The following is a 26,136-nucleotide window of genomic DNA, read 5'->3' as shown; positions in this document are numbered from 1 at the left end:
CTCATCCTGCTGTGCCTCTCATCACATCACCATCACTCTGCCTTCCCTACCCTACTCCTGCACATCCTTACTCACACCAACTTACCTTGCACCTCCACCCATCCCTCTCTATCTACATTATCACATCCCCATCTCACTAGCCACCCCTCACACTCACCCTCATCCTAGTCCAATAATACCAACTAACAACACACAAGGGTAGGCATTTGGGTGTTTTATGCAATGTTCCTGTAAAGTTTCTGTTAATGTGGTGTCAAACATTTCAACACTTTGCATTCTTGGACAGATTTGTGTGCACCTTTGGAAGTGGCTTAGTGAGTTGCAGTGAATGGTGAGACATAATGGCACCCCCGCAATGGTGATGTGTGAAAGGAATGCCTTGAGCATTGTACGGATGCTTTATGGTTGGTGTGGGGTGGTGCCAACCTGGTGAATCATGTGGCAGCCAGGGTGTACAGCGCTAAGTGAAGTAAATGTGGCCATGGTGAGGCCATCCCTGGCCTCCCGGGCAGCAATGTGGTCGGGTGCTGATGCCCTCTGTCCCGTGCTGCATCAGGTGATTGCGGAGAAGGTTGACTTCTTGTTGGTGCTGCTGGTGTGCCTGGTGCTGCTGGTGTTGGGGATAATCGTGGTGGGATTCTGAGGACCAAGGTGAGATAGTTTCAAGGGCACCCCTGTTGATGGAATAGATGGTGAAGTAGAGATGACAGAAGCGATCTGTCAATGGTGAGAGAGGTAATGAGGTCAGACTGGATGAAGACTTGTGTAAAGACTTGCAGCATGGTGAATCTGTTGTGGAAATGCAGTGAGGAACAGCTTGTGGCTGAGGGAAGATATCACTGTAAGGTGGGAGCTTTTACTGTACATTTGAAGATGTCAACTCAGCAGCTGTTTCAATGGCCATCGAACTCCTGCCTCAGCTTGACAGACATGGTCCACCACCAGAGTGGACCCCGTAGGCGAGCTGCCAAATGCAGAAGGTGGGTTGAAATTCATTCTTAAGTGGCTCTAAACAAGCCACTTATTACCTGAATTGGATCCCCCGCTGTGAACCTGCCGCTGTGTGTCGGGTCTGTTCAGTACTGACAGACCTGACATCGGGGAAAGACGTGTAGCAGCGGATTCACAGCGGGGTCCCGACCCACTGGGGAAAAAAAAACCTTCCCACCCGACCCGCCACCAATTGCGCTCGCTGACCCCCCAGCATAATCTAGTCCATGGTTATTTAAAAAAAATATTTTATCCTATTTTCTGACTTCTTACTCCAAGAAGCTGGTGATGTAATCCCTGCTGCATGTTGACCAGATGAAAGGATTTGTTTTCACAGTGATATGAGCAGCCATCAGCTTTGCTGTTTCCTGACCTCTCGGACCACAGGAGTTTCCAACTCCATCATGATTCATACCGAAGCTAAAAAAAGAGAAAAGCCCAGTAAAATGAGACAGTGTACTCTTGGATATATATTACAGCTACAATTATTTTAATATATTTAATTTCTTTGTTCACTACATATGTTTTCAGGCTTGTTTCTAGGGAACAACACAGAGAAAAAGGGGCAGAGACTCGACACACTATTTCAGCTTCATGTGAACTTCTACTCGCGGGTCAGACACAAGCCACTATTGTGCCTTAGGAACACAGGAACAGGAGGAGGCCATTTAGCCCCTCAAGCCTGTTCTGCAATTCAAGAGATCATGGCTGATCTGTGACTTAACTCATAGACCCGCCTTTGCCCCATATCCCTTAATACCTTTGGTTAACAGAAATCTATCAATCTCAGATTAAAAATTAACCCATTATCTACTGCTATTTGCAGAAGAGAGTTCCAAACCTCTACCACTCTTTGCTTGTAGAAGTGTTTCCTAACTTCACTCCTGAAAGGCCTGGTTCTAAGTTTTAGACTATGCTCCCTCGTCCTCGACTCCCCAATCAGCGAAAATAGTTTCTCTCTATCTACCCTATCAGTTCCCCTTAATATCTTGAAAACTTCGATCAGATCACCCCTTAACCTTCTAAATTCCAGGGAATACAACTCTAGTTTGTGTAATCACTCCTCGAAATTTACCCCTCAGAGTGCAGCTATCATTCTGGTAAATCTACGCTGCACTCCCGCCAAGGCCAATATATCCTTCCTATGGTGTGGTGCCCAGAACTGCTCACAGTACTCCAGATGTGGTCTAATTAGGGCTTTGTATAGCTGTAGCATAACTTCTACCCCCTTGTATTCTAGTCCTCTAGATAGAAGGCCATTAGCTTTTTTGATTATTTTCTGTACCTGTCCATGACATTTTAATAATCTATGTACATGGACCCCAAGTCTCTTTGGACCTCCACTGTTTCTAGCTTTTCGTCATTTAGAAAGTACTCTGTTCTATCCTTTTTAGGTCCAAAGTGGATGACCTCACACTTGACTACATTGAAATCCATTTGCCACAGTTTTGCCCATTCACTTAATCTATTAATATCTCTTTGTAATTTTATGCTTCCATCTACACTGCTTACAATGCCGCCTATCTTTATGCCATCGGCAAACTTGGATATGTGGCTTTCTATCCCATCATCTAAGTCGTCAATAAATACGATCAATAGTTGAGGCCCCAACAAAGGTCCTTGCTGGACACCACTAGTCACATCCTGCCAAAAGGCAAAATATTTATTGGATGCAAGCAGGTTTCCTCCACTTTTGAAGGTCGCAAGTCAAATACAGGCTGTCCTCATTTAAACTGGGTGCTGAGTTTCATTGCACTGCAATTAAAATACTGACAAGTTTAAAGAGGCAGGCAGAAAGTTGGCAATAGATAAATAAAATGCTTTTGGCTATTGTGTGGATACAAATTGTGAAGTTTCCTGTTGCAATGGGGTGCACTGTGGGTAGAGGTAATTGAGGAGTGGTGGAACCTCTTGGACTGCACTGTCCCTTTTAGCAGAATGGGAGTCCCTTTAGCATACCATTCTACGTGTGCTGCTTGATGAAGAGGGAAATGTAGAAGAAATACTTCTGGATAGCAAGAGAAGAGCACCTACATGCCATTATGTTGCTGCATAAATATCAGCCCCACAGGGCTTTCCTTCACTTCCTTTGACTGACCAGGGAGGTAGCCGGAGAGGCATTAGGCTTGGCTTGGCGGTAGCATTCTCGCCTCAGAGTCAGAAGGTCATGGGTTCAAGTTCCACTCCAGACACTCGAGCACATAAATCTAGGTTGGTACTTCAGTACAGTACTGAGGGAGTGCTGAACTGTCAGAGGGGACATTAAACCGAGGCCCCATCTGCCTTCTCAGGTTTAAGTAAAAGATTCAATAGTACTATTCTAAGAAGAGCAGGGCAGTTTCACGGTGTCCTGGCAAATATTTCAATATTTATCTCTCAATCAACATAATAAAAAAGCAGATTATCTGGTCATGCATCTCATTACTATTTGAGGGACCTTGCTGGGTGCAAATTGGCTGCCACGCTTCCCCACATTACAACCGTGACTACACTTCAAAAGTACTTCATTGGCTGTAAAGCGCTTTGGGTCCTGAGGTCATAAAAGGCGCTAGATAAATGCAAGTCCATTTCTTTTTCCTTGCTTATGAAATCTGCTGCAGGAGGACCTGCAGCCACATGTCAGGAACATAGCAGGTGAATGTTTTTGCCTCAGGGCCTTTCCAGAAGGCCAGTGGGGACATGAGCAGCATCAGTGCATTGATGCTTTAAATGGGTCACCAAACTTATTTGCAATCTCATTCTCCATGGACACAAGCGGGCAACAAGCCCAAGCAAGATTCCTGAAGACCCAGGAAGCCATGGATGGCACCCATGTAGTCCTTTGTGGTTTTAGGACTGTCACCTACATTAAATGCAAGGGCTCTTACTCTATATGAATGTGAAGCTTGAGTGTGATCATTTGCATTAGATCATGTAAGTGAATGCTTGATTGCCAGGCAACATTCGGAATACCTCTACTGTACATCAGTTAACCATACCACCATTATTTGGTGATACCCAGCAAGTGAAGGATTGGCTCCCGGGTGACCAAGGATTCCCACTTTGCTTCCTTGGCTCATGACCCTTCTACAGTATCCCTGCATACCAGCAGGGCACAGATATAATGAGGGACACGTGTCCACCAGATACACCATTATTAGTATGCTGAAGCAGCACTTGGCATGCTTTGTCAGGCTGTTGGGAAGGGGGTGGGGGGGATCCTGCAACACAGCCCCAGAAACATTTGCAGGATCACAGAGGTTTGCCTCAATCTCCATAACATTGATATTGAAAGAGCCGTGCAGCTGCAGCAAGAGCCTTCAGAAGAGCAGCTGTACGATGAGGAGCCAGTAGAAGCAAAGGAGGCAGCACTACAAGCCCCTTTAGCAGCGACAAGAGCCATTTGTCAAACCTAAATTCAGGACACTTTCTCATGAGCACACAAAAACCCTTCCCTTTGCAATCCTTTCATCATCTTCCCTGTCCTCTGCAATAAATCATAATCCTCAATTATTGCAAGCCACTTTACTTATCTCACAGCATGACCTTTTCTCTTCACAGCACATTTATTACCCTTGCTCCACAAATGAAACTCTGCAACACTAACTTCTGTGACAAAATAATTTAACAAAAGACAAGTGTACCTAAACCCAGTGTCTCTTCTCATCATGCTTTCCCTTTCGATCAGTGGGTGTTTGTTGTGCTCAACGACCTAATCTGGTGCTTCTTCTTGTGCAATCCCCATGGCAGGTGCCTCGAGTGTGGAGATCTGCTGATGGCCCTGGAACTGTCACTCATTCGAAGGCAGCTAGCATGATTTTGATGCCATGCATGAGCATCCCAGACACATGGGTGGTGAATCCTCCACAGTAGCCTCCATGTGTCACATCCCCCAATAACTCCACAATCTATCTTTCTCTGAAAGAATCGTTCTTTTAAAAGTTGGACCCCAGAGATCAGGATCCCAAGACTCACCAACCCTCTAGTGAGGTGCTTCTACATCCTGGATCAGTGATACCTCAGGCTTTTCACTTGTGCTCTGTCCATCACCGTATGTGCTTTCCTCAAATTGAGCGTCTAAATCCCCCAGGGTGAATGGAGCTGTGCTAATGCACGCCAGTGAGATGAATGTGCTAATGCTGTTAAGTGAGGTGCTGGATGAACCCTGGTGTCAGGGCTCTACAACAGCTCTATCTGCCATACTTGCAGAGACAGAAATGGAAAACTGTTAGGAGGATGCCCTCAGAACAACTTCTTGGATGGCATTTTTGCTAATCAGTGGCAAACTTGCATGTCAGTGTTTGTGTACGTCAATAGGATAAAGTGTAAGGATCAGTTTTGTATGAACCCTGAGCTAGGCCATTCCAAGTACTCGCATCTTCCAAGTACTGACCCTTAATCTATTGAGCCTGCTTCTCATCATGCATTGTAGCTGCCCCCCATCTCCACTCTGGGCCTGTGCCCAGTCACAGGATGCTACATACACCTGGTGTATGCCCACTCTATGTAAATCACCTAAACATGAAATACAAGCGGGTTCGGGTTCATTTGATTGAAGCTCGCTTCTGGTGCGCTCTGCATTAATTATATTCAGCTGGAGGGCGAGAAGAAAATCAACCCACATATAGTGCTACTGTGGCAGGACCACTGAATGACTCTGGCTAACTGTATATAATTCTCTTTAACGATGTTCTAACACCAGCCTAAGCCTGTACCATTGTGTTAGGCATTACTGTGTTTTGTATATAGAGTTTGCATGTATGGGGCGTGGCCCCTTTAAGAGCGCAGGAAAATGCAGGCAAACGCGATGACGTCACGTCGCAAACCACGTGACTGCCCAGGCAGTCCTCGTGGCATCTCCGTTGAGTAAAGACCTGTTTCATTGTTCTCCTGTGTCGTAGGAATTCGTCAATTCCTACATTGGTGACCCCATTTATTGTGAACGTTTTCACAGAAGAACACAGCATGGAGGCAAACGCCGTTTCGCTAAAGCTACCGCAGTTCCGGGAGCAGCAAGCGCCCTCGTGGTTTATTCAGGTCGAGGCCCAGTTCGCCCCGAGGAACATCGATGCGGATCAGACCAAGTATCTTTACATGGTCTCCGCACCCGACAGCTCTACTGCCTCTCGGATCGTCAACCTCCTCGAAAGCCCCCCAACGGAGCGCAAGTATGAAACCCTCAAAGCACGGTTACTGCAAGTATTCGGGCTCACAAGATTGGAGTGCGCCCGTCGATTACTCGCTATGCCCGGGCTCGGGGACTCCAAGCCTTCAGAGTTGATGAGCCAAATGCTCACACTCCTGGGCTCAGAACGGGAATGTTTCCTATTCCGCGAAATTTTCCTCAGACAACTGCCTGAACAGGTACAAACTGCCCTGGCCAGATCTGAAACTGAAGACTGCGCAACACTTGCGGTGGAGGCTGACAAAATTTTCACTGTAACTCGGCAACACTGCGCCGCCACGAGGCACCCATCTCCCACAGACGCCGCCCCAGCTCGTCAGCCTGCTGGGCTGTGTTTCTACCACGCGCAGTTCGGCGCGAAGGCGAAGCGTTGCCGCCCTCCCTGCAGTTTTCCCCCCCCAAAAAACCAGCATCATCTGACACTGCGACCACCGAGGAACGGGTCTAACGGGCACCCCGTGGCCGCGATGGCGATCGGCAATGCGGGAAAATTGCTGTTCATCACCGATACCCTCTCCGGTCGCTGTTTTCTGTGCGACACCGGAGCACAGTGCAGCATTTTACCCGCGTCCGCCCTCGATGTGCAGACGGGGAATCACGGCCCCGCCCTTGAAGCGGCCAATGGCGGCACAATTCGGACCTTCGGCAGACGGCGAGTGGAGTTGTGCCTCGGGGGGCAACGTTTTCACTGGGAGTTTGTTACAGCTAAAGTTTCCCAGCCCCTCCTCGACGCGGATTTCCTGTGCGCCAACAGCCTCCTGGTCAACGTTCGGAACCGGTGGCTGATCAATGCAGCCACTTTTAATTCTCTTCCGTGTTATCGCAGTAACACTACGTCACGCACCGTCTCCTGTGCGTTCCCGACTCCTGATGAGTTCGCTCGCCTGCTCAGCGAATTCCCCGACCTGACAAGACCCACGTTCTCCTCCACAGCCACGAAACATGGTGTGGAACACCACATCACCACCAACGGCCCCCCGGTCTACGCGCGGGCCCGGCGCCTGGAACCTGGCAAGCTGGCGGTCGCAAAGGCGGAGTTCGCCACCATGGAACAGTTAGGGATTATTCGCCAGTTGAATAGTCGCTGGTCTTCACCCCTCCATATCGTCCCAAAGCCTGGCGGCGGATGGCGGCCATGCGGCGACTATCGACGACTAAACGACGCCACCACTCCTGATCGGTACCCGATTCCCCATATCCAGGATGTCTCTGCCCATTTGGCAAGGAACACCGTTTTCTCAAAAGTCGACCTCGTCCGAGGCTACCACCAGGTCCCAGTTCATCCACAGGACGTCCACAAGACCCCATTCGGCCTCGAGTTTTTACGGATGCCGTTTGGGTTAAAGAACGTCGCCCAGGCTTTCCAACGCCTGATGGACTCCGTGCTGCGGGACCTCAAGTTCCTCTTCATCTACCTGGACGATATTCTAATTGCCAGTCCTACCAAGGAAGAACATACCTGTCACCTACGCACCCTTTTTCGACGCCTCAGCCAACATGGCTTGATTATCAACCCGGCCAAGTGTCAGTTTGGCCTGCACCAAATTGACTTCCTGGGGCATCGCATCACCTCAGAGGGAGCGGTTCCTTTACCTTCGAAGGTAGAGGCGGTGACATCTTTTCCACACCCGCAGAACATAAAGGCCCTGTAGGAATTCCTAGGCATGGTAAATTTTTACCACCGTTTCGTGCCTAAGGTGGCACTACTCATGCGGCCCCTGTACGAGGCCCTCAAGGGCACGACTGGCATGAACCCGGTAGACTGGATGGATGACATGGCCCGAGCGTTCGCCGACACCAAAAGCGCCTTAGCCAACGCGACTATGCTGGCGCACCCGCTGCCAGGAGCCACCATCGCCCTCACCACCGACGCGTCGGACTACGCAGTCGGTGCCGTGCAACAGCAGTGGGTGAACGGAACGTGGCAGCCATTGGCATTCTTCAGCCGTCAACTACGGCAGAACGAGAGCGCATACAGCATGTTCGACCGGGAGTTGCTCGCCCTTTTTCTAGCCATCCGCCATTTTCGGTTCCTTCTGGAAGGATGTCCTTTCACCGCCTTTGTAGACCATAAGCTGCTGACCTTTGCAATGTCCAAGACCGCCGAACCGTGGTCAGTCCGACAGCAGCGTCAACTGACCTACATATCCGAATTCACCACAGATATACGGCACGTGGCCGGTAAGGACAACCTGGTGGCAGACTGCCTCTCCCGCGCGGTCGTCAATACGGTTCATTTGGGCATCGACTACGCCCTCATGGCAGCGGACCAAGCCTCAGACCCGGAGGTCCAAGCTTACAGAACGGCCATCACCGGCCTCCAGTTGGCCGACATCAAGTTCCATTCGGTAGGTACCACGCTGTTGTGTGACGTCTCCGTACAGGATCCTCGCCCTGTCGTGCCGGTCGTCTGGCGCCGCAAAGTGTTTGACGCCATACATGGGTTGTTACACCCTGGAATGAAGGCCTCTCAGAAACTGATGTCCGTGAAATTTGTATGGCATGGCATGCATAAAGATGTCCGCGACTGGGCCAACACCTGCGTGGTCTGCCAAAAGGCAAAGGTACAGCGCCACATCAAAGCTCCGTTGGCCGCCTTCACAGTTCCGGAGCGACGTTTTGACCATGTCAACGTGGACCTGGTAAGACCACTCCCACCCTCCCATGGTTTTTCACACATCCTGACCATGGTTGACTGCACCACCAGATGGCCAGAGGCGGTTCCCCTGTCATCCACTACTTCGGCGGACGTGGCCAAGGTGTTCATTTCCTCCTGGATCGCCCATTTCGGAGTGCCTGCAGATATTTCGTCGGACAGGGGACCGCAGTTTTCCTCCGAACTCTGGAATGCAGTGGCCCAAGGACTCGGTGTCAAATTACACCGCACCACAGCCTACCACCCACAGGCGAATGGCCTCTGCGAACGCTTCCACCGCTCAATGAAAGCCGCCCTGAGGGCCAGCCTCCAGGACGCTGGATGGGCAGACAAGCTACCGTGGGTCCTGTTGGGCCTTCGCACGGCCCCCAAAGAAGACCTTCACTCTTCATCTGCGGAACTCGTGTATGGTGAGCCGCTGCGAGTCCCAGGGGACTTCCTACCAATATCGACGGAGCCATGGTCCGCGTCTGCCCAGCTTGCTAGTCACCAAGAGGCGGCCAGATGTTTCGCACCGGTGCCCACTTCGCACCACGGGCTGCAGAGGTCACACGTTCCCATGGAGCTTCACAAGGCGGAGTACGTTTTTATTCACCATGACGCACATAGGGATCCGCTGAAGGCCCCATATACCGGTCCCTTCCACGTGTTGGAAGCAGGGGACAAAACCTTCACGGTAGATGTCGGTGGTAAACCGGACCACATTTCGGTCGATCGCTTAAAGCCAGCACATTTGGACCTCGACCGCCCCGTCGAGACAGCACAACCGCCGAGACGGGGTTGGCCACCCATCGTCGTTACGGCAGACCAAGTGCGACCGCCCGCCAGACCACCAGCCGCCCAGCAGCCTCTGCCTCGGGAGTACAGGAGTCGTTCTGACAGGCTCGTCAGATCCCTCACCATTTGACTTTGTCCGTTAAAGCGAATTCTGGGGGCGCGCATGTGGCAGAACCACTCTGGCTAACTGTATATAATTCTCTTTAATGATGTTCTAACACCAGCCTAAGCCTGTACCATTGTGTTAGGCATTACTGTGTTTTGTATATAGAGTTTGCATGTACGGGGCGTGGCCCCTTTAAGAGCGTGGGAAAACGCGGGCAAACGCGATGATGTCACGTCGCAAACCACGTGACTGCCCAGACAGTCCTCGTGGCATCTCCGTTGAGTAAAGACCTGTTTCATTGTTCTCCTGTGTCGATCTCAGTTATTCGTAGGAATTCGTCAATTCCTACACTACTAGATTAATGCAGAAAGTGAAGAATTATATACTCGATCAAATTCCCTATTATTACAAATCCAATATTGCTGCGATGTCAGGAATTGCTTTTGTTCTCGCCTCAGAGTCAGAAGGTCGTGGGTTCAGGTCCCACTCGAGAGACTTGGGCACATCAATCTAGCCTAACACTCCAGTGCAGTACTGAGGGAGTGCTGCACCATCAGAGGTGCCGTCCTTCGGATGAGACGTTAAACCGAGACCCCGTCTGCTCTGGTGGGCGTAAAAAATCCCATAGCACTATTTCGAAGTACAGGGGAGTTATCCCCGGTGTCCTGGTCAATATTTATCCCTCGATCAACTTTAAAAACTCAGATTATCATCACATTGCTGTTTGTGGGAGCTTGCGGTGTGCAATTCGCTGCCGTGGTTTCCTACATTACAACAGTGACTCCTCTTCAAATGTACTCAATTGGTTGTAAAGCGCTTTGGGAATGTCATGAAGTCGTGAAAGGCACTATATAAATGCAAGTCTTTCTTGTTACATTATTATATTATTGGACCTACATTACTAAAGTTAGCATTTCATTTCTGCACTGCCTTTCCTTCCTATTCTTTCTTCTTCCCTATTCCATTTTTTCTATTCTTACGATTTAATTTTTGTGTCATAATTAATATTTATATCTAGTATATTTGAATTACTTTTTTTTTGTTCATATCTAATATAACATTCCTAGGGGGAGAAATTTAGTATCGCCCCGCTAGGGGCGCGATTATCGGCCGGGCGCAAAGTTTAGCGCCTGGCGCTAATTATCGCCTCTGACTGCAAACTTGGCTTTTATCGCCCCTGGAGGTGATTGGAACACTAAATTAGGCGTTGCACACCTGTCTTAAGGCGCAAAGGCCAAGGAGTGAGGCGCTAACTCAAAGCGCTGGCGAAGCTCATGTGATGTCAGTTAGCGACGGAACACAGACACACTGTCGCCGGTCAGTTCTTAAAGGGGAGGGCCAATCTTGCTCTCCATCCACACCCTACATTGCAGCCTTGAATCTAGGCCTGGAGAGACCTGTACATCAAATCTGTTGGAAAGAACAATGGAGAGACCCAGGGAAAGAGCTCAGAGTGCAGCCCCCAGAGTCTCTTCTAAATCGATGCAAGGAAGATCAAATAAAAAAGAACCTGCAAAGTGCTGCTCAGTACCCAAAACTCCTCAACACAGCTTTGAATATCTCCTGCAGTCTCTCTCACTCAGAATGCGTGGTGAAAAAATTTTGCGACAAAAAAAGACAGGAAGCGGTCGCCTTTAAATAGCGCTCCCCCAGTCCCTTCCCAACTGCAAAACGCTCCCCTCAACCGGTCGTTGCTAGCGGCAGGCGGTAAGACAGGGGGCGCCACTCAATAACCGGTACGGGGCGCTACCGGGGCGTTGCACGTTCGACTGATATCACGATCTGTGGGCGCAGGAGATGGTGGCGGTAGTGTTTAGCGCTGCTGCAAAATGTCTAGTCAATTTCGTGAGTGGCGCAAACATCGCCGTGCACGGGCGCTAGTTGCTTTGCGCCAGATTAGCGCCCTCTTAAGGCGCTAACGGGAGGCGCAAACTAAACAAATTTTTCCCTAGTATAGTAATTATTTTGTACCTCCACCATTCTGCCATACTTTTTTCAATTTGGAATCCATATAAATAAAACACTGACTAGCAAAATAAGCAATTTCAAAGGGTCTTTTTTTGAGCCATTAAGCAATTTAAATAGTGATGTCAGAGTTATCGCATCAATCAATCAAACTTGGGTGTGATTTTTAAGCCAACATTTGGAAGTCCAATTCCAGAAGAAATAATTTGCTGGTGACACAGGGAGCAGACACTGCTGAAACAGAGCATCTTATCAGCAGCAGTGAAAGGGTTAATGTTTGATTTCCAGTGTGCAGACATCTTTTTTTCAATTTTTAGCATTGAAATGTTGTAGGAACGTAACAGCAGCAGTACTGGTAAATATTTGCTACGTACAATATTAAGGCCTCACTCATCAAGCAGCTGTGACCTAGTACTCAATTTCTAATTAACAATCATGAAAAAGTACTGGAGCCGACTTTAGTTTCTGTTACACCACATAAATGGTAGCACACGGAGTGCGATGGAGCGGAAAAAATATGTTCAGTTCCACCAAGTCTCTATTCATTTTGTGTCTGGTGTTAATTTCCGGACAGGATACAATCTAGTGGTAGACCCCTGCCAGAAGTAGGCAGGAGTGTCAATATATTATTATATACAAGGTAATAATGTCACCGAGATGTCATTATCACCATGACAAAAATAGGTAAGCTTGGCTCCTTGCAAACCTCTCTTATGACACCAGTGCAACGTTGATGGATGAAGGATGTGGGGACCCCCTACTATATAAGCCAGCCAAAGTGTCACCCGCCATTATGATTTTCTGCACACCATTATTGTCCAAGAGAACCTTGAGGAGGATAGCAATGAACATGAAGTTAACATTGATGAGGCAAAAGGAGCTCAAGATACAGCAAATTGCACTTCTTTGACGCCTGCAAGAGCTGTTCGCTAAGCTATCACGGACGAGACCTTCTCATGACTAAACTTGCATAGCAAAATTTTTTTAAGTTTGTTCATAATATTTAGCTTCTACCTTAACCCAAAGTGAATGTCCCAATCTCTAATTCGCTCCCTGTAAATCTTTTAAAAAGCGATGGATTATTACTGCTTTCTATTTCCTGGTTCCCGGTCTGAGAATTCTGCAATGTGATTGGCTGCTTAGACAGCTTGTTGCCGTCACTGCAGCTCGCACTATGGGATTCCCACTATACTACGTTGATTTCAAGTGCACGTCGGAAAAGCCGAACTTCTCGCCACAGAGATCGCGAGATCTTTCTGGGAATCTTACTTCGGGGCCAGCGGCGAACGTCTTTGCTTCGTCCCTGACCATAACCTACGGGCCAATATGTTAATGAGACTGAACCCAGGAATATAACAACAACAACAACTTGTATTTATATAGCGCCTTTAATGTAGTAAAATGTCCCAAGGTGCTTCACAGGAGTATTACAAGACAAAACATTTGACACCAAGCCACATAAGGAGAAATTAGGGCAGGTGACCAAAAGCTTGTTCAAAGAGGTAGGTTTTAAGGAGCGTCTTAAAGGAGGAAAGAGGTGTAGCGAGACAGAGAGGTTTAGGCAGGAAATTGCTAAGCTTAGGGCCTCGGCAACAGAAGGCACGGCCACCAATGGCTGAGCGATTATAATCAGGGATGCTCAAGAGGGCAGAATTAGATGCACGCAGATATCTTGGGCGGTTGTGGGGCTGGTGGAGATTGTGGGGCTGGTGGAGATTAAAGAGATAGGGGGGTGCGAGCCATGGAGGGATTTGAAAACAAGGATGAGAATTTTGAAATCGTGGCATTGCTTAACCGGGAGCCAATGTAGGTCATCGAGCCAATAGGACTATGCTGCTCTACTGACTACACTGTTTGACTCAGTTGCTGTGACTCTGCTCTGCTTTTTCAGCCGCTTCAAGTCTTAAGCTGCTGAATTCTTTTCTCAAATTGGTTTCTGATCTCCTGGACTTCTCTGGACATCTAGACTACGTTTCTGCTTTTAAACTACACTGGATTACACTGCACTGGACTACTACGCTTCTGCACTGGACTACACTGATTACACTAAGACATACCTGCTGCTAAAAAAAGTTTTCTTTACAAAATAACTTTCAAACTGCGGCTGTGTATCTGCTGAACTGGTTCTACTGGTTTTTCAGCTTTGTTGGCTTCGAGCTAGCAGCTGCTGTTTCACTTGCTGTCCGGTGACTCGACCTGCTGGTTTTCAGCTTAGCTGGTCACTGGCTTGTGGTTTTACTTTTTCTCCGTCGCTTTGATCTACGGTGACCTCCAACTTGCATCAATTTCGCCATCATCTTTCTGCATCGCTACAGACTCTCATTCCTCGGCAACTACCTCCAACCTCGAACTCTCTACCCTTCAAATGGCTTCTGGACTTCACCTGCCTGCTCTGGACAGCGGTTCGTCGATGCTCCGTGCTGGCTCCATCCTGCTTACGTCGGATTTGTCCCTCTGACTTTCAGCCTAGTCTCCCTACTCTTGTCTCCAACCTATTCCCTGCTACCAGGAAATATGTATCCCATTAATTACTACATAACCTGGCCTATATAACCTGAGCTTTTCCCTGTGTCCATTCACATGTGTACTTTGGCTGCCGCTCCGGACCCATGCCGTTCATTTCTTTTTCCACTTTCTCCCCCTTTTCCTTTTCTCTCTATACCTCCCTGACCGCTCTCTCCTGTCGTCATGCCTCCTTTCATCTCTCCTCTCGGATACTCTGCCCTCCCAAATCTCTACCCCAATTCTTCATTACTCTTCAACCTTCCTACTCTACTGCCGCTGTCCCAGGCTTGACTCCCTCTTAGATAAGCCTACAGCTTCCCTCTGTGCCTCTCTTGGCATCCTACGAAGGGCCCATCGAGGCACTCATCGCTGCCTCCTTACGAGTAGCAACCCCAAATGTTCCATCCTACTCTCTTGCCGACCTTCCCACCCAGCGCGCCCATGGGGGCTAATCTTGCCAATCTTCTCCCTGTCCAACTCACCCCTCCCAGCGCTGATCCTGTGGATGTGGGCAGTGGGTCAGCCATCACCGACCCTTTCCGCATCTCCCTCCAGAATGTCCGTTCACTTGTGAACAAGGCCCGTGCCATCAATGAGCTTATCGTGGATGACTGCATCGACATCATGGCCCTGACGGAAACTTGGCTGAGGGGTGATGACACCTTACCCTTAAATGAAGCCTCCCCGTCTGGCTGTACCTTCCACCACTTGCCCCGCTCAGACCGCCGTGGTGGCAGTGTGGCTCTCATCACCAAATCACACCATGGTCTGTCCCCCTACTCCTCTGGCACTTTGTCCTCCTTTGAGCATCTCACCTTATTCCACTCCTCTCACCTCTCATTTAAAATTCTTGTTCTCTACCCCCCATTCTAGTACCATAAAAATTTTATTACCGAGATATCTTCAGCCTCTGCATTGAGCGACTTCTCATTCTCGGTGATTTCAACCTCCATCTCAATTCATCATGCTCTCTCTCCTCTGAGTTCACTAGCCTCCTATCCTCCCTTTATCTCTCCCTCCATGTAAGCTCCCCAACCCATATTTGCGGCCACCCTCTCTGTTGTGTATGTACCTTTAAGAGAAGAACCGATTCTATACTGCAGTACCGGCAGTGGCCAGTTAGATCCGTGGTTCAGTGGATAAATAATTACACGGATGCTGTACATAAACAAATAACAGGTCTTTACTGGAGGAGGGCAATCTCTAGACTGGGGTACAGAGGCATGCGCACAGCTTATATACCGGTGTGGTTACTGCCGGTACTACAGTGTACAGGAGCTGTAAAAAGTAGTTCTGACTTAAAGCACATGCACTACAACCACCCCTGTATATAAAGCCATAGCAGGCTTCTGTACTTCAGTCTTGAATTACTCTCTGTTCAGTAAATACCTGTTTTATTGTTCTCCTGCAGTCTGAGTATTATTGATCCTCGGACCCTACACTGGCGACGGGCAGGTTTGAACTCACCTGCAGTACTGCATCACCTCACGGGGATCTTTTCCCTGAAGCGAAGCTTCTTGGAGGTCGAAGTCAGAACGGTGGGCGTCGACCGCGGGCAACCGCCCAGGGATCCATCGGAGAGTTGCAGGGGAGGCTGTGGAGAGCTGGGCCTGGCTCCCCAGTCGAGGTGTTCCAGCAAGTCGTGCTGGTAGCAGGTAGTGCGCTGACCCTTCCGGACTGCGGCAGGCTCGGGCTCGATCGAGCGGCTCTGCAAAGGGGCCATGCAGCGTCGTTGGGAGGAAGAGAGAGAGAGAGAGGGTGGAGCGCACAGGGCGCGGTCGGTGCTCAAGAACAGGGCAGCGTGGAGAGGATAGAACGCGGGGAAGGAAAAGTGAGACACGCCGAAGCCGCGGGTCGCCGCCATTACCCTGTAGAACGCTAGGAACAGCGTGGCAGCAAGGGGAAGAAGGAAAAGCGCGGGAGGCGCCATTTTATTCCATTGGGGAAGAAGAAAAAGCGTGGGAGGCGCCATTTTAAATCACCCAAGATGCCGAAGAGTGGCAGTATCACTGCTTTCGACAACGAGGTAGAAGACTGGACCACGATGTGGAAAGAATTGAAGTGTACTGCAATGTTAATGAGGTGGCCAATGGAAAGAAGGCTTCGGTATTATTAAATTTGATGGGCGTGAGAACGTACGGCCTATTGCGGAATTTAATTACCCCAGCTAAACCAATGGAGAAAAGTTTTGAAGAGATTGTTAATATCTTACAGGAACACCTAAACCCTACACCGCTGCTGATAACAGAAAGATTCAAGTTCCATAAAAGAAACCAGCACAAAGATGAGAACAATGCTGACTATCTTACGGAACTACGCAAGTTATCGAAGCACTGCCAGTTCGGAGTAGGACTGGCAGACACTTTACGGGATAAGTTTGTCTGCGGGCTCCAGAGTGAAGGAACCCAGAAACGACTACTTTCGGAAAAGGACCTGATGCTAGAACAGGCTTTCAGCGTGGCAGTATCCTACGAAGCAGCAGCACGGGGAGCTGCGGAAATACAACAGAAACCACAAGAATACAGCGCTAACGAAATGGCATATGGAGTAGAAAAGTGCTATCGCTGCGGCAGAACAACCCATGATCAGAAGGACTGCTGGTTTAAGGACAAAGTATGCAGGCAATGTGGGAAAATGGGACATATAGCAAGAGTCTGCAGGTCGGGAAAGAAAACCAACACTACAAGAACTACTAAGGGAAAGTACAAGAAAGTAAAGAAATTGACAGACAGTAGTTCGGAAGATCAGGAGAGTGATAATGACTCCGGGAGTAGGAGACTAAGTTGTCTAAAGTTACACAACGTGATCGCAAAGGAGGATCACCGAACCATTTGGGTCACCCTCCTGATAGCAGGGTCCCAAGTAAAGATGGAATTGGATACAGGATCAGCCCTAACTGTCATGAATCGACGAGACTATAAGCGGCTATTCTCACACATAGCCTTGAAGGACACGTCCATTGTATTGAAGACATACACAGGGCAAAAAGTCTACCCCAGAGGAAAAATAAGGGTGCCAGTTGAATACAACGGCAAGGAAACACAGAAACTGTATCTATATATACTACCGGATGGAGGGCCACCACTATTGGGACATGAATGGATCTGAAAAATACAATTGGATTGGCATTCCATTCAGGCACTAACTGTGACTGATAAAAAGGATGATGACGTCACACCTGGACGACTGTCAAAAATTCTAACTGATGCGAAAGAGGTGTTCCAACAAGGACTTGGGACTCTAAAAGGAGTAATGGAAATGATAAAAATCGAAGATAACGCAAACCCAAAAATTTTTTAAGGCCAGACCGGTACCTTACGCGATCCGCCCAGCCGTTGAAGCAGAACTGGAGAGTCTGGAGCATTCGGGTGTGCTGTCCAAGGTGGACTGGAGCGAGTGGGCCACACCCATCGTTCCTGTAATGAAGAAATCATTGAGCAGCACGCCTGGGGCACCGAAGAAGGTTCGCATCTGTGGGGACTTCAAGGTAACCGTGAACCCAGTCCTGCACACAGTACAATATCCACTTCCACGGATAGAAGATATTTTTGCCTCACTATCTGGAGGGAAACGCTTTACAAAGATTGATCTGGCCCAAGCCTATCTACAAATGGAGGTGGAAGAAGCATCTAGGAAATACCTCACGATAAACACTCACAAAGGCCTTTACCAGTACAATCGACTGGTATTCGGGGTAGCATCAGCCCCGGCTATTTGGCAGAGGGTGATGGAACAAGTCCTGCAAGGGATCCCGGGGACCCAGTGTTATTTGGACGACATCCTGGTTACGGGCGAAAATGACAGTGAACACCTTGCCAACCTGGAGCAGGTGCTCACGAGATTACAGGAATATGGGCTACGAGCCAACCGCCCCAAATGCGAGTTCTTCAGGAGACAAATCTCGTATTGTGGCCACATGATTGATGAGGAAGGGTTGCATAAGTCGCCGGACAAGATTGAGGCTGTAGTCAAGGCTCCAGCACCGGAAAATGTGTCGCAACTGAGGTCGTTCCTCGGGTTGGTGAACTACTACCATAAGTTCTTGCCGAATTTATCTACAATTCTGCACCCACTGAACGCCCTACTGCAAACTGGAGTAACATGGAAATGGAGTGATGAGTGTAAGCGTGCCTTTCAGAAATGTAAATGCCTAATCACTTCAAAAGAAGTATTGGCCCACTACAATCCAACACTACCGATTCGGTTAGCATGTGATGCGTCTCCCTACGGCATCGGAGCGGTGCTGTCACACAAATTCCTTGACGGTTCAGAGAGGCCAATAGCCTTTGCGTCACGCTCGTTAACCTCAGCCGAGCGTAACTATGCCCAGATTGACAGGGAGGCCCTCAGCCTGGTGTGGGGGGGGGGGGGGGGGGGTGAAGAAGTTCAATCACTCTCTGCACGGGCAGAAATTCACCCTACTGACTGATCATCAGCCCCTGGTGATAGGGTGGGATATGTGTTGGTGTAGGAGTTACGGGGGTCGGGTGGGATATGTGTCGGTGCAGGCTCGATGGGCCGAAATGGCCTCTATCTGCACTGTGGGGTTTCTGTGATTCTGTGGTCTCCATTTTTAACCCAAAGAAGGGCGTTCCGGTGATGACGGCGCAACGGCTGCAAAGATGGTCACTTTTTCTAGGGGCACATCAGTACGACATAGAGTACAAGGGTACGCAACAGCATGGAAACGCTGATGGGCTGTCGCGCCTACCGTTGCCTACGGTAGAGGAAGCACCTGCAGTGGACCCTGTTGAGATATTCCATGCGACCATAGTCGAATGTCTACCTGTTACAAACTCAAGTATAGAGAAGGAAACCCGAAATGACCCGACACTCTCTCGGGTCTATGATTTGACGGTGAAGGGATGGCCAGCACATGGCGACTCACTGTTGCCAGCATTCTCGACAAGGAGAGAACAGCTGTCAGTGTGCCGGGGGACCTTGATGTGTGGATCCCGAGTGGTAATTCCACCCAAGTTGAGAGATAGAGTGCTCAATGAGCTTCATGAGGGTCATCTGGGAGGGGTAAAAATGAAGAGCCTAGCCAGGGCGTTTGTGTGGTGACCGGGAATCGATAAAGAAATCGAGGATATGACCAAGAGATGCACAGGATGCCAGAAGGTCCAAAACGCTCCCCCACAGGCCCAGCTACATCCATGGGAGTTACCCTCATCTCCATGGCAACGGGTACACATTGATTTTGCTGGTCCATTTATGGACTCAATGTTCCTAATCGCTGTGGACGCCCATTCGAAATGGCCAGATGTCATCAAAATGTCCTCCACCACCACGGAGAAAACTATTGCAGTCCTACGGACCATCTTCGCTAGGAATGGCTTGCCAGAACAGATTTGCTCCGACAATGGGCCACAGTTTGTGTCCGAGGATTTCCGGAGGTTTCTGAGGAATAATGGGGTGAAACATTATACATCTGCCCCATATCATCCAGCCACAAATGGATTGGCTGAGAGGTTTGTTCAGACCTTTAAAAAGGCAATAAAGGCAATGCATAATGACGACATACCACTACAACACAAGGTGGATAATTTCTTGTTTGCTTACCGGAATGCGACATATGCAGTCACCAACCAAACTCCAGCCATAATGTTCTTCAACCGAAGGCTAAGATGTCGCCTGGATTTGCTCAAACCAAACATAAGACGAGATGTTGAGGATAAGCAATTCCAGCACATAAATGAGAAGCCAACCAGGAGCTTCAAGATAGGGCAACCAGTCTTGGCCTGCGACTACCGAACAGAAAAATGGCAGCCAGGAACGATATGCACACAGCAGGGACCACTAATGTACACAGTGGACGTTGGAGAGAGCATCGTGAGACGCCATGCTGACCAGATTCTAGAGTCACAGGAACAAGCCAAACCCATACCATGAGCAGGTGCACCTGGTAATCAACCCGAAGTACAGATTGCGTCTACCTCAGAAGCAGTGGTATTGGAAGCTGACGAACCAACCAATGACAATGAGCCAGAATCAACTCCGCCACAAGAACAGGATACTCGAGAAAGGCGCCATCCAGTCAGGATCAGGAAGCCTCCTCAAAGACTGAACTTATAAATGATTATATCAGTTGATGTATATAGTACAGAGAAAATTGTAATTGTAATTAGTTATTATTTAGTTGTTAAATGAATGTTATGTACTGTTTATCTAAAAGGGGAGGAATTGTTGTGTATGTACCTTTAAGAGAAGAACTGATTCTATGCTGCAGTACCGGCAGTGACCACCCCTGTATATAAAGCCATAGCAGGCTTCTGCACTTCAGTCTTGAATTACTCTCTGTTCAGTAAATACCTGTTTTATTGTTCTCCTGCAGTCTGAGTATTATTGATCCTCGGACCCTACACTCTCGACCTTGCCATCTCTCACGGCCTCGCTACTCCCATCGTGTCATTCACTGATAAGGCCATCTCTGACCACTTCCTTAAATCGCTCTGCACCCACATCCCCCTTACACCAGCACCCCCCACCCCCCAACCTTCCTTCTGTGTCCGCCCCTGGAAAAATCTCTCTCCCAACTCTCTTACAACTGCACTTATGAAATCCCAACTATCCAGCCTTTGGCCCTCCATTCACCACGACATTTCTGCAGCTACCGATCTGCTCAACCACACCCTCACCACTGCCTTTGATGCCCTAGTCCATATTAAAACAATTACTCTCACCCTGGCCATTCCACTAGTACCGCCTTCACCTTTGCTCCCTTAAGTCCAAGAGACTCAGACTTCAACGGATATGGCGGACAACTGGTTTAGCCATTCACTGCCAGATCTGGCTGGATCACAAAGCATTATCGGGTCCTGCTCTCGTCTGCCAAAACTGCTCACTATTCCAGAATCATTCTGGAATGCAAAGATAAACCCCGGCTTCTATTCTCCACTGCTAACCGTCTTCTTAAACCCCTCTCCCGTCTCCTCCACCCTCACCTCCGACAACAAGTGTGAGGAGCTTGGACTTCTTTGTCTCTAAGATTAAGAGCATCCGTTCAGCTGCCTCTGCCACTTCCCTTCCTTCCCCTAGCCCACTGGGCCAAACTTCGTCTAAGGTTCCCCCCTGCCCTAGCCCTGAACTCACATCTTTCTCCAGTTTCTCTCCAATCTCCCCTCATTGAAATGTATCCCAGGCTGTTAAGAGAAGCAAAAGAGAAAATAGCAGAGGCTCTGACCAACATTTTCCAATCCTCTCTGGCTACAAGTGTGGTGCCGGAGGACTGGAGGGCTGCTAACACTGTACCTTTGTTTAAAAAGGGAGAAAGTGATAGACCGACTAATACAGGCCAGTCAGTCTAACCTTGGTGGTGGGAAAATTATTGGAAAAAATTCTGAGGGACAGGATAAATCTTCATTTGGAAAGGCACGAATTAATCAAGGACAGTCAGCACGGATTTGTTCAGGGAAGGTCGTGGCTGACTAACTTGATTGAATTTTTTGAGGAGGTAACAATGAGGGTCGATGAGGGTAGTGCGTTTGATGTAGTGTATATGGATTTTAGCAAGGCTTTTTATAAGGTCCCACATGGCAGACTGGTCACGAAAGTAAAAGCCCATGGGATCCAGGGCAAAGTGGCAAGTTGGATCCAAAATTGGCTCAGAGGCAGGAAGCAAAGGGTAATGGTTGATGGGTGTTTTTGTGACTGAAAGGCTGTTTCCAGTGGGGTTCTGCAGGGCTCAGTACTAGGTCCCTTGCTTTTTGTGGTACATATCAATGATTTAGACTTGAATGTAGGGGTTATGATTAAGATGTTTGCAGATGATACTAAAATCGGCTGTGTGGTTGATAATGAAGAAGAAAGTTGGAGACTGCAGGAAGATATCAATGGACTGCTCAGGTGGGCAGAACAGTGTCAAATGGAATTCAATCCAGAGAAGTGTGAGGTATTGCATTTGGGGAGGGCTAACAAGGCAAGGGAATACACATTAAATGGTAGGCCACAGAAGTGTAGAGGAACAAAGGGACCTTGGAGTGCAGGTCCACAGATCCCTGAATGTAGCTGGCCAAGTAGATATGGTGGTTAAGAAGGCATAAGGAATACTTGCCTTTATTAGCCGAGGCATCGGATACAAGAGCAGGGGGGTTATGCTTAAGCTGTATAAAACACTAGTTAGACCACAGCTAGAGTACTGCGTGCAGTTCTGGTCACCACATTACAGGAAAGATGTGACTGCACTAGAGGGGGTGCAGAGGAGATTTACGAGGATGTTGTCTGGACTGGAGAATTTTAGCTGTGAGGAAAGATTGGATAGGCTGAGTTTGTTTTCTTTGGAACAGAGGAGGCGGAGGGGAGATCTTATTGAGGTGTATACATTTATGAGGGGCCTAGAGTGGATAGGAAGGACCTATTTACCTTAGCAGAGGGGTCAACAACCAGGGGGCATAGATTTAAAGTAATTGGTAGGCGGTTTAGAGGGGATTTGAGGGGAAATTTCTTCACCCAGAGGTTGGTGGAGGTCTGGAACTCACTGCCTGAAAGGGTGGTAGAGACAGAAACCCTCACCACATTTAAAAAGTGCTTGGATGTGCCCTTGAAGTGCCGTAACCTACAAGTCTACGGATCAAGAGCTGGAAAGTGGGATTAGGCTGGATAGCTCTTTGTTGGCCGGCGCAGACATGATGGGCTGAAATGGCCTCCTTCCGTGCTGTAAATTTCTATGATTCTATGATTACCTCTCCACGCTCATCTTATCCACGTGACCCACTTCCTGCTCCCTCGACCCTATTTGCACCAAACTGCTGACCACCCAACTTCCTTTTCTGGCTCCCATGTTAGCTGACATTGTTAACAGTTCTCTCTCCTCAGGTACTGTCCCATTCTCCCTCAAATCTGCCGTCACCATCCTGCTCCTCAAAAAAACCAACCCTTGACCCCTCCGTCCTTGCAAACTACCGCCCCATCTCCAACCTCCCTTTCCTCTCCAAAGTCCTTGAACGTGTTGTCGCTTCTCAAATTCGTGCCCATCTTTCCCGCAACTCCATGTTTGAATCCCTCCAATCAGGTTTCCGCCTTTGCCACAGTACCGAATCGATTCTCATCAAAGTCACAAATGACATCCTTTGTACTGTGACAAAGGTAAACACTCCCTCCTCGTCCTTCTTGACTTGTCTGCAGCCTTTGATACGGTTGACCACTCCATCCTTCTCCAACGCCTCTCCACCTGGTGCCATTCTTATCTATCTAATCGTAGCCAGAGAATCACCTGCAATGGCTTCTCTTCCCGCTCCTGCATCGTTACCTCTGGGGTCCCCCAAGGATCTATCCTTGCCCCCTCCTATTTCTCATCTATATGCTGCCCCTTGGCGACATCATCTGAAAACACAGCGTCAGTTTCCACATATACGCTGACAACACCCAGCTCTACCTCACTACCACTTCTCTCGACCCCTCCACTGTCTCTAAATTATCAGACTGCTTGTCCAACATCCAGTTCTGGATGAGCAGAAATTTTCTCCAATTAAATATTGGGAAGACCGAAGCTATTGTTTTCGGTCCCTGCCACAAACTCCGTTCCCTAGCTACTGACTCCATCCCTCTCCCTAACATCTGTCTGAGGCTGAACCACACTGTTTGCAACCTTGGTGTCATATTTGATCCTGAAATGAGCTTCCAACCACATATCCGCGGCATAACTAAGACCGCCTATTTCCACCTCCATAACCTCGCCCGTCTCCGCCCTTGCCTCAGCTCATCCGCTGCTGAAACACTCCTGGCTGGCCTCCCACATTCTACCCTATGTAAACTTGAGGTCATCCAAAACTCGGTTGGTTCAACCTGGTTCAACATTGATCAACTCCTCAGTGCCTACCTAATGTCCACAAATGGAGGCTAAAATAGGTCCTGCAGGCTGTGAGAATCCAAGTCAAAAAAAGTTTTTAAATGCAGACTTGTTGATGATGGCATAAATGGCACCACAGCAATTGACAAATCATCAATGTTTAAAATAGTTATTTAATTACCTCAAAAGTTTAATTAAAGAGCAAGTTTAAGATTCCATGGTGCAATTAGTAAATGTGAAGCATGTAAGAAAAACAAAATAGCTTCCAAATGCGGAGAGGTATTTCAAATGAAAAGTTTGGAATCAGGCACTGATTATGCCATTAACCTCTCGAAACAGGCTGTCATTGCTCTGGTCACAAGAAATGAAATGTCGATGAAGCCAAAAACTCAATTTCTACACTTCACACATCAATTGTCAAATTGTTACCATAAACATTTAAAATAGAATATCAGCATGTAAATATTTATAAGGGAAAACCTTATAGACAAGCCAACATTTCATCATTACACTTAGTTGATGAATCAATAGCTCAACAAGCTTTTGGAAACAATATTTCATCTTCCCTGGTTTCCTTCAGCAACCGAATGCCCGAAATAAGGCTTTAAACAAAATTGTAAAAATATCAAAAAACCTACATGATTAAATTTACCCAATGAATTGTGTTCTATTTACCTTAATTAACATGTTTACCTCAAGGCCTCACCTGTCTCAAAAGCCTGGGTTTAGAATGGATTCGTTTTACTTCACGACAGTTGGAAAGCGTTTTAAACCACATCTGTGTATTCTGAGCACGTGAAGCTTATAAAACCACATTCTATGCATCAGAATGAACTGAAAGGTAGAAGTGTGTTTCCACTCTTTGCCAATGTTTAAAAGACTTTGGGGGCAAAATTGAGTCGCGTCCCCTTATTAAAGGGGAGGGGCCTAGCGCAACCCGGGGCCCAGCTGGGCCACCAGGGAAAAGAGCCCAGCACTCAAGTGGATTGCCGAGCTCACGGAGCGCAGCCGGAAACCCGTGGCGGGGGGCTTCACAGGAGGCCGGGGACAGCAACGGGGGCAGGTGCTGGCAGGCGGCCAGCAACAAAAATGGCCGCCTGGCACCTCCTCTTTAATTTGCACCGCTCCGGCCGCACGTACGCCCTCCTTGACCCTGTCGGACATAGTGGCCGGTGGTAAGTCAGGGGGCGCTACTGAAGATCGCGGCCGGTGCGCGAGCGGAGCACTGCGCACGGCGATGAACTCATCGCTGGAGGCGCATCGCCACGGGCTGCTAACGGTTACCGCCGCTGCTAACCTCCCGTTGAATTTCGCGTGAGGCATCAGCGGCGCCGCGCCTAGGCGCTAGTTGCTTTGCGCTCCGTTCTAACGGGAGGCGCAAATCAACTGAATTTTTCCCCCTTTTAAACAAACCAGAGATTGAATTCTCAAAAGATTTATTTCAGGTAAGTGATGGCATTTTTAAAAATCATATTGGGCCCTATTTTCCAATTGGAGGCTTCCTGCGTGCAGAGGCCTCCGATCTGGAAAAAATCTACGGACTTACCCAAGGGCTCCTGAGGTGCGTATACTTCTGCTCCTGGGTCTCTCCAACTTGAAATGCGCAGGGCCCACGTACCCCAGAGGGGCATGCGGTTCGCAAGCGTCCCTGGGATCACGTGGGCCATGGGGAGCCAATAGGAGAAGGGAAGCTCCCTTCATACACTTGACAGATAGACCTGTCAAATATATGAATGGAGATCACCCTAAAACATAAAATAATTATTTTTTTTTAAATCACATTTTTAAAATGAGTTGAAATTACAATAAATTAAATATTTTAAACAAAAATTTAATTTTTTGAAGGGGCTATCCAAGGGTTTTCTGCGGGCAGAGGTTCTCCAGAAAGCGGAACTATCCGCCCGCAGAGGCCCTTCTCCAGGGCAGGCGTCCGATCTGTCAAGAACATTCTTGACAGATTGGAAATGCCGGTTTTCAGCGCATGCGCTTGGCATGCATGAAACCGGCATTTCCGATGTCCCTACGGGCGTGTGCACAGCTCGTACACACCCGTAGGGATTGGAATATACGGCCCATTATTGTTGACAATTGTGCTTTCTTATTATGAACCACTCAGAATAATAAAGAATACATCAAAATTGGTAGCAGCTTTGATCGGGGCTTCTTAGTTGACGGTTATAAGCACA

The 26,136-nt window shown here is 48.4% G+C and overlaps 1 protein-coding gene across 1 annotated transcript in view; it reads right to left on the bottom strand.

Annotated features, from left to right (window-relative positions):
• adamts10 (ADAM metallopeptidase with thrombospondin type 1 motif, 10) overlaps window positions 1-26,136 on the bottom strand; it is a 233,009-nt gene that overhangs the window by 94,883 nt on the left and 111,990 nt on the right. Inside the window, exon 10 of the mRNA XM_086004738.1 lies at window positions 1,264-1,410. Coding sequence (XP_085860864.1) covers window positions 1,264-1,410 — 147 coding nt within the window. The remainder of the gene's footprint in view (window positions 1-1,263; window positions 1,411-26,136) is intronic.

This window comes from Somniosus microcephalus, chromosome 13 (assembly GCF_052327205.1).
Source record: "Somniosus microcephalus isolate GS21.2 chromosome 13, FLI_Smic_1.0, whole genome shotgun sequence".
Taxonomy (NCBI): Eukaryota; Metazoa; Chordata; class Chondrichthyes; order Squaliformes; family Somniosidae; genus Somniosus; species Somniosus microcephalus.
The sequence above is the reverse complement of the archived record's forward strand: the minus strand, read 5'-3'. Positions and strand labels throughout refer to the sequence as shown.